At 44.9% G+C, this 14,174-nt stretch overlaps 1 protein-coding gene across 2 annotated transcripts in view; it reads right to left on the reverse strand.

Moving 5' to 3' along the window:
• The window catches only part of DLGAP3 (DLG associated protein 3), a 70,428-nt gene that overhangs the window by 17,498 nt on the left and 38,756 nt on the right, over positions 1-14,174 (reverse strand). For both annotated transcript variants that reach the window (XM_053575157.1, XM_053575158.1), the window contains exons 6-8: positions 10,259-10,472; positions 9,680-9,993; positions 9,219-9,304 (exon numbers count right to left, since the gene is read on the reverse strand). In XM_053575157.1, coding sequence (XP_053431132.1) covers positions 9,219-9,304; positions 9,680-9,993; positions 10,259-10,472 — 614 coding nt within the window. The remainder of the gene's footprint in view (positions 1-9,218; positions 9,305-9,679; positions 9,994-10,258; positions 10,473-14,174) is intronic.

Here is a 14,174-nt window from a genome sequence, read left to right on the forward strand (position 1 = left end):
TTCTTACTCCAAGGGATCTAGAGATCAAAGACATAGGAGAGACCCCATGGTTAGAGACAATTGGATGCAAAAATCCCATTTTCTATGACCTCAAAAGGCTCCAGAAACAGTCTTTTTATGTTTTGTTTTGCTTGGTTTTGTTTTGTTCTTTTTTTTCTTTTTTTTTTTTATTGAGACACAGTCTCACTTTTTCACCCTCAGTAGAGTGCCTTGGCGTCATAGCTCATAACAACCTGAAACTCTTAGGCTCAAGTGATTCTCTTGTCTCAGCCTCCCAAGTAGCTGGGACTACAGGCACCCGCCACAATGCCCAGCTATTTGTTGTTGTTGTTTGTTTCGCAGGCCCGGGCTAGGTTCGAACTCACCAGCCTCAGTGCATTTGGCTAGCACCCTAACCACTGAGCTATGGGCGTCAAGCCTGTTTTGTTCTATTTTGTTTTGAGACAGGATATCACTATGTTGCCCAGGCTAGTCTCAAACTCCTTAGCTCAGCGTCCTGAGTAGCTGGGGTTACAGTGCCACCACACACAGTGAGCCTTCTAATCTTCAGCAAGGATATTTGATGCATTACTTTATCACGGCCCGGTGAGTGCTGCGTCTCAGAAGCCAGGTGCAGTGAGAACTGGTAACTGTTCAAGTATGTTTCTCTCCCCCCAGGGCCTTAGTGTCTCCTGCTTCTTCTTCCTGAAACATACTTATCTCCCATTTTCACTTGGTGAATTTTTGTGCATCCTTCAGATCTCCACCTACGTGTCACTACCCCAGGGAAGCACGATGTGACTCCTCTGACCTTCTACTGTACACTCTCATGGTTCACATACCTCTCCTTTGGGGCACCTGTTGCATCTGACATTGTTTATGGGATTCTTACGTTAACATGGTGGTAAAGGCAAGGCCTGTGACGGGTTCTGCTCACCTTTGTATTCTCAGTGCCCAGCACAGTATTTGGCAAATAATACGGATCCAATAAATGTCTGTGGACAAATAAAACCTGGGTGGGGTAAAGTGGAAATAGAACTGAAGGGACACCAGCCCCTACCCCATCATTGCTGATGACAGGCAACTGGAAGGACCCACAGAGAACTCCCAGATATAAGAGGCAGTAAGTCCAAGAGATTAGCAGGGCACATCCTGAAAAGCAGAAAAGGGGAGACCTTTCCCGCTTATCAATTTTTTTTTTTTTTTTTGAGACAAAGTCTCACTCTGTCATCCTAGGTAGAATACCATGGTATTGTAGCTAACAGCAACCTCGAACTCTTGGGTTTGAGTGATCCTTCTGCCTCAGACTCCCAAGTAGCAGACTACAGGTGCCCGCCACGATGCCCAGCTAGTTTTTCTATTTTTAGTAGAGACAAGGTCTTGCTCTTGCTCAGGCTGGTCTCAAACTCCTGAGCTCAAGTGATCTACCAGCCTTGATCTCCCAGAGTGTTAGGATTATAGGCATGAGCCACCACTCCTGCCCAGCAAATTTTTTTTTAAGAGACAGTGTCTCACTCTGTCACCTAGACTGGGGTACAGTGGCACAATCACAGTTCACCGTAACCTTGAACTCCTAAGCTCAAGAGATCTTTCTTCCTCAACCTCTATGTAGCTAGTATTACAGGTACACACCACTGTGCTCAGCTAATTTTTTACGTTTTGTAGAAACAGGGTTTCACTATGTTGTCAAGGCTGGGCTTGAACTCCTGGCCTTAAGTGATCCTCCTGCCTCAGCTCTCAAAGTGCTAGAATTTATAGGAGTGAGCCCACTGCACATGGCCCAGCCTAGCCATTTTTAAAACCAAAGTACAGAAAGAGACAGATACCAGGATGATCCAGATAGAAGTAAGGATAAGAGAATCCAAGAAAACGGGGTGGCAATGGGCGGGGGGCTTCTCCTGGATATTGGCCTAGCAAAGCTGATGGAATTCATGGCTTGCTGTTATGTACCAGCTGGGGCATGGTGTGTGGTGAGTCAGACTTAAAGTGCCAGGGACATAAGGGACAGAAAGGATTGTGCAGGTGGATAACGAAGCATGCCTACAGCAGACAAGCAAAAGAGCCTGGCCAGAGAGAGAGAGACCAGATTTCCCTTCTCCGCACCTGTCACTCCTTCTGAATTCCCAGTGTGATAACCTGTCCCAGGCAATTCGGTTCTTTTAGATGCTTATTCAATACCATTTCCCTCCTCAGCTCACCCCATCCACATCTCACCAAGCATTTGCAATGCGAGGAAGACCTGTCCCTGGCCTTCCCTGACATTCAGCATGTTTTTCAAATGGGTTCACTTCTCCAGCATCTGCTGAGATTAGCTCAGTCTAGTCCACCAATCAGTACGGCACACTGAACCAACTTAGGAAGCTCCCACCCACACCCCAAACACACAGAAATCCTGGATGAAATGAAACCAAAAAGGTGTGTTTGCTACAATGCCAAGCTTGAATAGGAAAGATAAATTTTCAGATACCAAAAGCGAAACGGAAATTCAAAATCTGAGTAGTGAGAGAGGATTCTAAGCCAACTGAGCCACAGGGACATCGGGCCAGACGTATGCTTGCTAGAGGCTAGAAGGAAATGCCCAGGAAGGATGAGAGGAGAGACCCCAACCCTGTGCACCACGAGGAGCTGGAAGGAGACCTGTGCATACAGCCGACCGCCAGGAAGGTCTGTTTCATTTACAAACTTGGACTAGAAAACCCATGCTAGTGATTCGGGAACGTGGCCTGGAAGTAGAATGCTGGGAAATCAGAACATTAAGGTTGCTTTGTGTGGGGGTGTGAGGTTCAAGTGAGTACTACCTGCGAAACACAAGTGACCCCAAGCTGAGATACTAATTTGAAAACTGGTCCCAAGCTCCAGCAGTACTTCGTCATGAAGAACACTGAACCCATGAGGAAGGAGTGGGTTGTGGCAAATAACAGTGGACACATAAATGCCTAAAACATGTTTGTAAATCTAAACGACCAAACTGTAAGAAGTACAACAGCAGCTGATTTAGCAGAGACTTTTAAAGAGCTATCATCAAAATACCGGACAAATACAACAGGGAAGATGGGAAGAGAGTATCAAGGAAATTGAAGTGTTTTGTGGCTCTTATTTTGTGCCTAAGAAGGACAGAAATACTGGCTAATTTTAGACCTTATTAGAAAAATACGAAATTAAGTATATTTGTGAGATTTCCCTACTAAAATGTGCACTTCCAAACCAGTGGAGGGAAGAAGAGAAAGAAACTGGAGCAATTCAACAGAAAAGTAGGAAAAGGGAAAAGCAAAGAAAAAGCACATCAGCTGGGCAGCGCCTGTGGCTCAGTGAGTAGGGTGCCGGCCCCATATACTGAGGGTGGTGGGTTCGAAACTGGCCCTGGCCAAACTGCAACAAAAAATAGCCAGGTGCTGTGGCAGGCACCTGTAGTCCCAGCTACTCGGGAGGCTGAGGCAAGAGAATCGCCTAAGCCCAAGAGCTAGAGAGCTAGAGGTTGCTGTGAGCTGTGATGCCACAGCACTCTACCAAGGGCAACAAAGTGAGACTCTGTCTCTAAATAAAAAAAAAAAAAGCACATCAGCTAGAAAATTTGTAAAGATACAATAGAAATAAGTCCAAATAAATCAGTAATCAACATATATCTAAATGGATTAAATATGTCTACTGAACTCTAGGTACACAATGCATCTAAAAAGGACAGAGGAAGGTTAGAAATAAAAGGATGGAAAAAGATATATTAAAAAATTTACTGAAAAAAAAGCAGTCACAGCAATACCATGGAATACTATGCAGCCTTAAAGAAAGATGGAGACTTTACCTCTTTCATGTTTACATGGATGGAGCTGGAACATATTCTTCTTAGTAAAGTATCCCAAGAATGGAAGAAAAAATACCCAATGTACACAGCCCTACTATGAAACTAATTTGGGACTCTCACATGAAAGCTATAACCCAGCTACAACTTAACAATAGGGGGAAGTGGGAAAGGGGGGGTGGGTAGAGGGAGGGGAATCGGTGGGGATCACACCTGTGGTGCATATTACAGGGGTATTTGCGAAACTTGGTAAATGTAGAATATAAATGTTTTGGCACAGTAACTGAGATAACGCCGGAAAGGCTATGTTAACCACTGGGATAAAAATGTGTCAAATGGTTTATGAAGTGAGTGTATGATGCCCCATAATCATATCATTGTATACACTTATGATTTAATAAAAAAATTAAAAAAAAAAAAAAAAAAAAAAAGAAAAAAAAAAGACTTCAAAGCAAAAACTGTTAGTAAGTATCTAAAGCAGTCTATTTAATGATAAAGGAGCCAACTTTCCAAGAAGATACACCAAGCTTAAGCTTGAATACTTATAAACTGCATACTCTCAAAAATTAATAAAGTTACCAGAGAAAATAACACGCTTACAATAATGGTGCTCTGTCACCCAGGCTGGAGTGCAGAGGTCCAAGCATAGCTCACTATAGTCTCCAACTTCTGGGCTCAGATCATCCTCCTATCTCATCCTCCTTAGTAGCTGAGACTACAGGCATACACCACCATGTTCACCTAGTTTTTCTTTTATTTTTTGTAAAGATGGGGTCTTGGGCAATGCCTGTAGCTTAGTGGGTAGGGCGCTGGCCACATACGCCCAGGCTGGCGGGTTTGAACATAGCCCGGGCCTGCTAAACAACAATGACAACTGTAACCAAAAAATAGCTGGGCGTTGTAGCAGGCACCTGTAGTCCCAGCTACATGAGAGGCTGAGGCAAGAGAATTGGCTTGAGCCCAAGAGTTTGAGCTTGCTATGAGCTGTGATGCCATGGCACTCTACTGAGGGCGAAATAGTGAGACTCTGTCTTTAATTAATTAATTAAAGATGGGGTCTTGCTATGTCAGCCAGGCTGGTCTTGAACTCCTAGCCTCAAGCAATCCTCCTACCTCAGCCTCCCGAAGTGTTGGGATTACAGGCATGAGCCACTGTCCCCAGCTCATGGTAAGACCTTTTATAGCATCACTCTGTCAGAACTAGTAGATTGAACATACCAAAAAAAGGTGGCATGAACATTTGAAAAATATAATTGATAAGTTTGACCATGTATATTATGTACAATGTATATAATATATATATCTGTGATGGAAGAAGCTTCAAAAAAATTGAAGGAATAAATATAATCCAAACATATACTATGACCACAATTTTGCAAATTCAGAAATAAATAAGGTAAGCCTGGACTCTGTCACAAAAAAAAAAAGTAGAAGAAAGGCAATATTAAAAATTTATCACCAAAACCAAAAGCTACCTTTTTAAAAGATTAATAAAATATAATTTAAAAAAATTTAAATGATAAAATATATAAAAAATAAAAGTCAGCTCACAGGCAAGGCTGATTAAGAGAGGCAAGGCAGAAATGTGTGGTATTTAGGAACAAAAAGGGGGATATAACATAGAGATACAATAAATACAACATTATAACATTATAATACTATGAGCAAGAATAATTTGTGCCAAAAATTTTGTAAACTGTTGATTTTTGTAAAATTGTCCATTTTTTGGAAAAACATAAATCACCAAATTTGACTCAACAAGAAAAATAAAATTGGAATAGATCAATAACCACTAACAAAACTACAGCTGTCATTTTTAAAGTTTCACCTATTCACAAAAGGCATCAGGCCTAGATAGTTTTATAGGCAAATTTCATGAAATCTTGAAGAACAGATAATTCCTGCTTTCCACAGATTGTTCAAAAGAACAGAAACACAGAAAAAGCTACCAAATTCATTTGAGGAGTCCAGCATAACCTTAACTGAATAACAACAATATAAACAAAATTGTAGGCCAATATCACTTATGAAAAATAAATACAAAAATCTGAAAGTAACACCTATTCAAAAATCTAGCAGTGTATATATAAGTAATATGGCAAGACGATGACAAAAACTGCTAGAGCTCCATATATGTATTCTTATCTTTGTCATTAACCACTCTGATTTTTAGCTATGTACTTCATACCCCAAACATTGCTTCCCAGCTAAAAGACCATACCTCACAGCCTCACCTGCAGCTAAGAGCCCCATGTGATGAGGTTTTAGCCAATGTGATGCAGGTTAAAGTGTTGTGTGTAACTTTCAGAAAGTCTTTTTAAAAAGGAAGGACTGCATCCCTCTTCGTCCCTCCTCCCTCCTCCCTCCCACTGCTCAGACTTTCCTGGTAGAGCCCAAACTTCAGCTCCTTGGACACAAGGTGATTGGAGTGTCTGGAGACCTAACACTGCACTTCTTACCTCCAGGCTGATTTTTTTATTTAAGTAAGAGAAAAATATACTTAAGACACTATTGAGGCTCTGATATTCACAGCAATTTTTCTTCTTTTGAGACAGTGTCTCACTCTGTTGACCAAGCTAGAGTGCCATGGCCTCAACCTAGCTCACAGCAACCTTGGACTCCTGGGTTTAAGCAATCCTCCTGTCTCCCAAGTAGCCAGGACTAGAGGAACCCACCACAACATCCGGCTTATTTTTTCTATTTTTAATAGAGACAGGGTCTTGCTCTTGCTCAGGCTCGTCTACAGAGTTCAAGGGATCCTTCTCCTTATTCGGCCTCCCAGAATGCTAGGATTATAGCCATGAGCCACCATGCCCACCCACACAGCTGAATTTAATGCAAACTGGTAATAAGATCAAGCAGGATTTATCCCCAGAATGAAAGAATGGGTCAACATGGAAAATCAAGTGATATAATTCACCACATTACACACAGAAGGAGAAAATCTATGATCATGTAAGTAGATTCTGAGAGAGGATAGAATAATATTCCATTTAAAAAATAAAAATAAAAACTCTTAGCCAACTAGGAATGGAAATGAGTTTCCCTAACCTGACAAATGATATCCATCAAAATGTGTGGTACACATCATCTTGAGAAGTATATCCACTAAAGTTAGGAATGACAAATGCACCCTACTACTCAGCAGTGAACTAATGTCCTATCCTAATGCATTATTACAATAAATTAAAATACACTTTTAAAATTTTAAAGAAATACACTCATTTGTGGAAAAATAACTTGACTATACAGGAAACCCATCATGATGTTCAGATAACCTGAGACCTAGTAAGAGAGAACAGTAAGGTTGCTGAATATAAGAGCAATACACAAAACTTAAGCACTGTCGTATACTAACAGTGTCCATTTATAAAGTACAATAGGAAACCAATCACAATGCCACCACAGTGTAAACCATCACCACTGTCTCCTGAATCATGAAAACTCCACCTTACTAGCCTCCTCATTCCACTATTGCTTTCTTCAAATTCATTCTCCACTCAACAGCTAGGGATCATTTGTAAACATAAATCATGTCATGCTCCTTTAACATTTTAATGGCTACTCATTACTTGCAATTAGCTTCCAATTAGGTATCATGCCCATTCTCCAATTTCCCTCCCTCAACGCTCCCCCACCCCACTCCAGACCAGCCACAGGAACCTTCTGTCAAAGTCTTTCTAGTCCTAGCATCTCCACATATGCCATTCCCTCACTCTGGAATACTTTCTCCCAAAATCATCATCTGAGTGTCCCTCATCAATCCTTAAGTCTTGGCTTAAATGGCACCTGCTTAAATCTAAATAAGGTCACTTCTCTCTTATCTCCTCTTTTTTCCCTTCATATTTCCACCATAATACTCAATGATATCTCATTATTATTATACCATGGTGTGTAATCATATTTTTATTCACAGATTATTTATTCATTGCCTCAATTTCCCTCTAGGCCATAACTTTTATGAGGGTAAGAGTCATGTCTTTGATGTTTCTCTAAGCATTCAATATAGTAAACAAGAGCAATCATACAACAAATGCTTAATAAGTATTTGATGAATGAATGAATCAATGAATGAGCAACAGAGTTTGCTGATTTAACACGAGTTTCAGCTAGAATGTCTACCATACTTTTCCCAGATTCCTTGTTAGGGGAATGGAAGGACCCTCCCCCAAAGAACCTATCTGGATGAGAGGGCAAAAAGCCTCCCGAGGGCGTGAGTAGGGACCCATGGGCTTGGCTTATGATCCATGGGACAGGATTCAGAGCATAGAGTTGCATCTATCCATGACTCCTACCCCCATCTCTCAAGAACTCAAGTCATGGATTTGCAAATTGAGTTTGCCATGAAGTGCTACTTTTCTGTCATCTTTATGGAACAGTAAGAATTTTCAGGGTGGCAGCTTTAGGAGAGATGGAGATAAGGGCAGATTTTTGCCACCCTTGGTGGAAGCATTTACAGACTCAGGAACATAGGGAACTTCAGGGAGCTAAGGCTGACGTGAAGAAAAATGGTGAATCCCACAGGAACCCCAAGAAGACTTGATCAGATATACACACAAGACATCCCCAGGGGTTCCCAGAAACAGCTGGGGGTACTTTAGGGAAAGTCTGAAGGCTCAACAATGGCAACTGGGAAGACAGCTGAGAATGCTGCTATTGAGAGGCTCCAGTGGGTATGGCCTGGGCAACTCACATTACCATGAAACCCTTAAGGCCAGTCCAACGAAAGTTCCCAGACACCATACCTAAGGCCCTGAGGTGAGAGCATAACAGCCCAGAGGGCAGATGGAGAAAATGTCTCTCCCCAGGCACCCAACAAAAAGAGGACGATTTCCAGTATTCCCTCCAGAGCTCACAGTACTAATTCTTCAGGTGGAAATTAAGGAAGCAATGTTTTTGAGGCCACCTAATGCCAGAATAGTGGCTCTGGTAATTCTACTGTCTCTGGTACACCACAGACTCAGGCATATAATAGGTACCCCCAACTGGTTAAATGCTTGTGTGAGTCAAATGAGGAGGAGTGTTATATCTGCCAGGGCCCCCTGAGAGGCAATCTTCCTGTTTGTTTCTTTTTGAGCTCACATGCTTATACACCACAGGATGTAATGAGGGATTGGCAGAATCCTGTTATCCCCTAGAAAGGACAATTGTTGTAGGCCATGCTCAGCACCTCCTTGTAGCCTTTCCCTGCCTCTCCTTCCCCTCAACCACAGGATAGGCCTCGGTCTACCCCTGAGCACTTGGATGAGCATGGGTACCAGAAGAATTCACTTTACATCTGATGACTACTCTGGTGACATCTCTAAGGACACCCTCTATGGCCACTCTGACTCCGCCTCCAGGAAGAAAAGGTGTTCGGGGAGACTGGGCCACTGAGGACATTATGCATCTCTCTTCTCCTGTGTCCCCTAAGGAAACCTGAGACAACCGGACAGTGACCTACCTCTTGTCCTCTTCCACCTGCACGCCAATGGAGTGGAACTCTCGTCGGCTCCTATTCTCGGTGTCCGAGTCTGAGATGGTCTCTACCTGGAGGCAGGATGATGGGAACAGCAGTGACTGGGACTGGCCAATGAACAAAAAAGCCCTTTCCAGGGAGATGGGCCAGCAATGGCTGTGTCCCACGCCAGCTGGCACATCCTGTAAAGACAATCTGCCTGAACAAGCTGAGAGACCCAGTAGGTCAGAGGCCTCAAAGTGACAACCACTGGGCAAGGCTCTCCAGTCGCCAGTAGGAGCCATGGCACCAAGAGGAGAGAAAAGACTGGGCCCTGTGAATGACCAAGAGTGGGTCTACTTGTAGCTCGGAGCACGCCAAGAAAAAAGGTGTACGTATCCAGAAGGCCCCTTTCACTGCCCCAGCCTGCCCCCCACCGGCCTAGGCCTTAGTCCCTCCTTCCCTACCTGCACCCCAATAGACGGCCGCCACTTCCGCTGCCGCGCCAGGCTCCGCAGCTCCTCCCTGCCCGGGATGGTCTTGATGATGAGTGTGGGGGGCTTGGGGCCTGCCCGGGGCGGCACCGGCGCCAGCTCCAGAGTGCGCGCGCCCATGGCGGGGCCGTCCAGCCCGTCGGCAGAGCTGCAGCGCCGGGCGGGGCCCTCTGCAGCGGTGAAACTCTCGTGGGCGGAGTCGGTGCTGCTCTGGGCGGTGATGGAGATACGGGGCGGGGCCTGGCTTCCCGGCGGGATGGGGGGCGGGGCCTTTCTGAAGTTGAAGGCTGCAGCGGGCAAACGCAGAGACGCGAGCCGGTGAGAAACGCGCGCCAGCAAGGGGCCGCGGCCCAGCCACGCGGTCCCACACGGCCCGGCAGCCACACGTACTCCACGTGCTGCTCCGTGCAGGGCCGAGGATTGTTCTCCCACATCCAGTCCTGAGAGGTTAGCGAGCTGCCCAAGGTCACACAGCACAGCCGTGGAGGTGGCCAGAGCCCCCGCGCGCTCTCCCACTTAGGGCCGGGCCAGGGGCAGAGAAGGCGTACTCACAGGAGCCGGGCCTCCCTGAGACAGAGGCAGGGGCAGCAAGAAGGGGCAGGCAGTCGTCGTCTTGAGAGCAGCCGGCCTGGATGGCCCGGAGGTAGCTGTGGCTCCGCATGCGGAAACAGCCAGGCAGGTCCAGGGCGTCCACGGCCTGGGACTCAAGCTCCCCAAACACGGACCCGCACACGGCCTCCAGCTGCTGGTTCAACTCCTCGCTGAGCTGGGGGTAGGGGGTCGGGAGGACAATTAGGGGGCTGGGATGAAGTGGAGTAGCTGAGGCTCTTTGCCTTAGGACTCTATCAAGATGAGGCTACTGTGCCTCTGGGTGACTCTTCTTCATTCGGACTAAAAGAAACCCTCACTCTTTGCAAAGAAAGATGGGGCACCTCTGCCCTTTGCTGCTCCCAGCCTTGCCTTGGGGCCTGGTCTTTCCTCTAAACACCCCCTCCTCCACCCCACCACGCCTCTTCCATATGTCTGCCTGTACCCCAAGCTGCAGACCACCACATTGTCCTCTCTACCTCGTCCCTGACCCTCATGTTTCTCTCATCTGGCCCTGACAGAAAGGACCAGGGAACTGACATCCACCCTCCTGCCCAATATGGGGGTGGGGACCAAAGAAGAAGACACCTTTTATTTTATTATTTAAAATCCATTACATTACAAAATTGATAGAAAACATCCTATAGATGTATATATATACCAATTGACAGGACAGAAATTAACATGTAAGTGATGGAGCAAAAGTTATCAACCTACAAGTGTTCCAAGCCTTCCTCCACCCTCTGCCCACAAACTAGGGTTCTGGTTTGACCAAAAGGTTCCTTCACTTCCCTCATCCTCTGAGGAAAGCTTGGCCATTGCTGGATAAGGTTCTTGTTTTTGTCTTTGACATTTAGTGGTGGTGCAGAATCCATAGTGTTAAAAAAAAAAGAAAAGAAATTAAGAAAAAAGCAAAACAAAAATTTTGGATTCAAGTGCTAGCTCTGCCACTTCCTAGTAGTGTGGCCTGGAGAAGTTAAAGTTTTGGGGCCTCACTTTGCTGACCTGTAAATGATAGTGATGTGGGTACATCTTCATGGGGCTATTGGAGGACTCAAAGAAAAACACACGCCAGGCACTCAGTGCAGCTACTGGCACACAGCCCTCAGTCCATGGCATGTGAAGGTCTCAGGGCCCACCTGGTAAACACAGGGCAGGTTTGCACGAGAACCACAACTATTCCTGTCACTTAAGCCTAAGAGAAATTCTCCCATGAATGGTGATGTAGAAGCCACTGGATAAAGACTCGGATGAGGCCCTCAATAGAGTCCTACAGTGAATGTAACAGCAAGTGTCCCACAGCTGCATCTTGCAACATCTGCAGTGACAATTCATGGTGTCATATTTACGTACAGTCAAGAGGCTCAATGTAGTGGCTTGATCCACATGTAAAATGCAGCTCAACAAACATTTCCATAGCTCAGCCTCTAAAACATAACATGATTTCACTAGATACTACCTCAAACAGAGCAGAAATGTCCAACCCACTCTACCAACAGGAAAACTAAGAGGGCACATGAACTGTCCGAGGTAAAACTGAAATGAAATGCCATGTTTCCTGGCTCACATGTAAGCCTGACTGAGTATCGGAATCTTCTGAGGGGTTTTAGTAAACTTGCATTAACTCAGGCCCCATCCCAAGAATCTGGACCCAGGGCTCACTAACTACATGCCCCTTTTTTTTTTTTTTAAAGACAGAGTCTCAGGCTGTCACCCTGGGCAGAGTGCTGTGGTGTCACAGCTCACAGCAACCTCAGACTCTTGGACTTAAGTGATTCTCTTGCCTCAGCCTCCCAAGTAGCTGGAACTACAGACACCCACCACAATGCCCAGCTATTTTATTGTTGTTGTTGCAGTTGTCATTACTGTTCTAGCTGGCCCAGGCTGGGTTCAAACCTGCCAGCCTCAGTGTATGTGGCTGGCACCCCACCCATTGAGCTACAGGTACCTCCCCCCCCCTCTTTTTTTTTAATACTTTAACTGCTTGGAATCTCAGAGCCAAAGGTGCTGGAGATTTGCATTCAATGGTTCCAACAAGGACCCAATAATTAAGAAGAACTATCTGGACATTCTGCAGCTTTTTCTGAAAGAGTATCATTGCACATGTATATAGAAATGACAGACCATATAAAAATCAATCCAAGATCCTACAGAATTTAAGTTTGACTGGCACAAGTCATACCATGTGGCAGCTGTGGCTCTCACTATGACTCCCTGTAACCTACCTCTCAGTCTTCTATGTTTGGACTTCTGGGGCACCAAGGACAACAGTTGCGAGGATATTTCCTGAAACTCAGAAACTAAACTAACTCCTGCTATTTCTGGGCTAGACTCAAAATACTCCCAACTAGAACAAACCCAGCCCAGAATGCCCTTCCTGGAGCACAGAGGAACTGATCTAACCCTAGCAGAGAGCATTCTGGTCTCAAGTCTAGACACCAGGGATCAAAGTATCTCACTCTGTTTCCTTATCTCCAGCCCTCTTCTGTGTGTAAATCCCTAGGCACACTATCTGGCACATAGTAAATGCTCAATAAATGTTAGTTACTGCTATTACTAGGAATAGGTTTTTAAATCACAGTGACAACGCCACTAAGACTGGAGGCTCTTCACTTTCCCAGGGGTTCTGAAGCTCTTGAATTCTCACCCATAGGCTATGTCCACAGTCAACTGCATCCAGGGCAGATAGGAGGAGGGTGAGTAACTCCCTGGGGCCAAACACCTTCTCGCTCAACTGGCCAAGAGGATCTTCTGGGTTTCCAACAAGGGAGCAGGACCCAAGGGATACACAGACTCATACAGACACTCAGATGAATATTACACCAAAGTTGATCTTTACTGTATTCCAAGAATACAATTTTAACACTGTCCTGTGAATACTCCCATTATCTGCACTGATTGCCACCCTGCTTCCCCCAAGCCCCACTTGCAGGAAAGTCAAAGAATCCTCTTGGGATAAGAATCTTAGCCTTTCTCCAAAGCAGACTTAGCATCAGTAGCTATTTCCAAGCTTATGGACTGTTTAGAGAAAAATATTTTGTGTCTAATTGAAAATTGTCCATACTAAAGTTGGTGGGTCCAACTAGGTCCAGGGCACATCCTGCATACTTTACAGATATTATTTAGTTTAGATAACCTTTGGAAAACTCTCTTATTTCAAAACACTGGATAAAATATAACAAACGTTTTATATGCATAGCTGAGCTCACAAGAAAGCAAGATAAGTCCCCAGGGAACAAAAGCAAAGAGGAGACTGGAAAATCAGAATATTAACTGTGTGAGCCAATGCTGCAAACAGCCCTGGAGTCAGGAGGTGGGGGCAGGGGCTGCTGGTCTCAGTAACCAAAAGGCTTAGGTTTTAACACCCACTCGGATACAGGAGGAAGGCTTTGGGCCCACATGAAGCATGGAATTAAAAATGAGAACCTGCATGGATCTAGAAAAGGGGAAACCTTTGAAGAAAATGGAGACTAGAAAAAATAAAATCAATCATCACTACAGGCTGATAACAGGAAGCTAGTCTGTGGTATAGGGAAGAGGGGAAAAGACGCAAATCCCCTAAGAATTTGTACCCACAAACTGGTACCCACACAGAGGACTGTGTAAATGCATGAACCTGCATGGGCCAACACCCCTCCCCATTACAAATTAACATAAAATGGTCCCAGAATCAATTGCAGAATATTTTGTGGGAGGACCCACTCCTAACCCAGGCTGTTCAGACTTCCCACATATAAAAGCTATATGGTAGACAACCTCTGACCTAGCCTCTAATAACCTCCATCTCCTGACACTCATGCCCTTGTATAATTCCTTTCTCATGAGTGTGGGCTGGACTTGCCAGTTCACTTTTTTTTTTTTTTTTTGAGACAGAGTCTCG

Source organism: Nycticebus coucang, chromosome 22 (genome assembly GCF_027406575.1).
Source record: "Nycticebus coucang isolate mNycCou1 chromosome 22, mNycCou1.pri, whole genome shotgun sequence".
In the NCBI taxonomy this organism is placed as follows: Eukaryota; Metazoa; Chordata; class Mammalia; order Primates; family Lorisidae; genus Nycticebus; species Nycticebus coucang.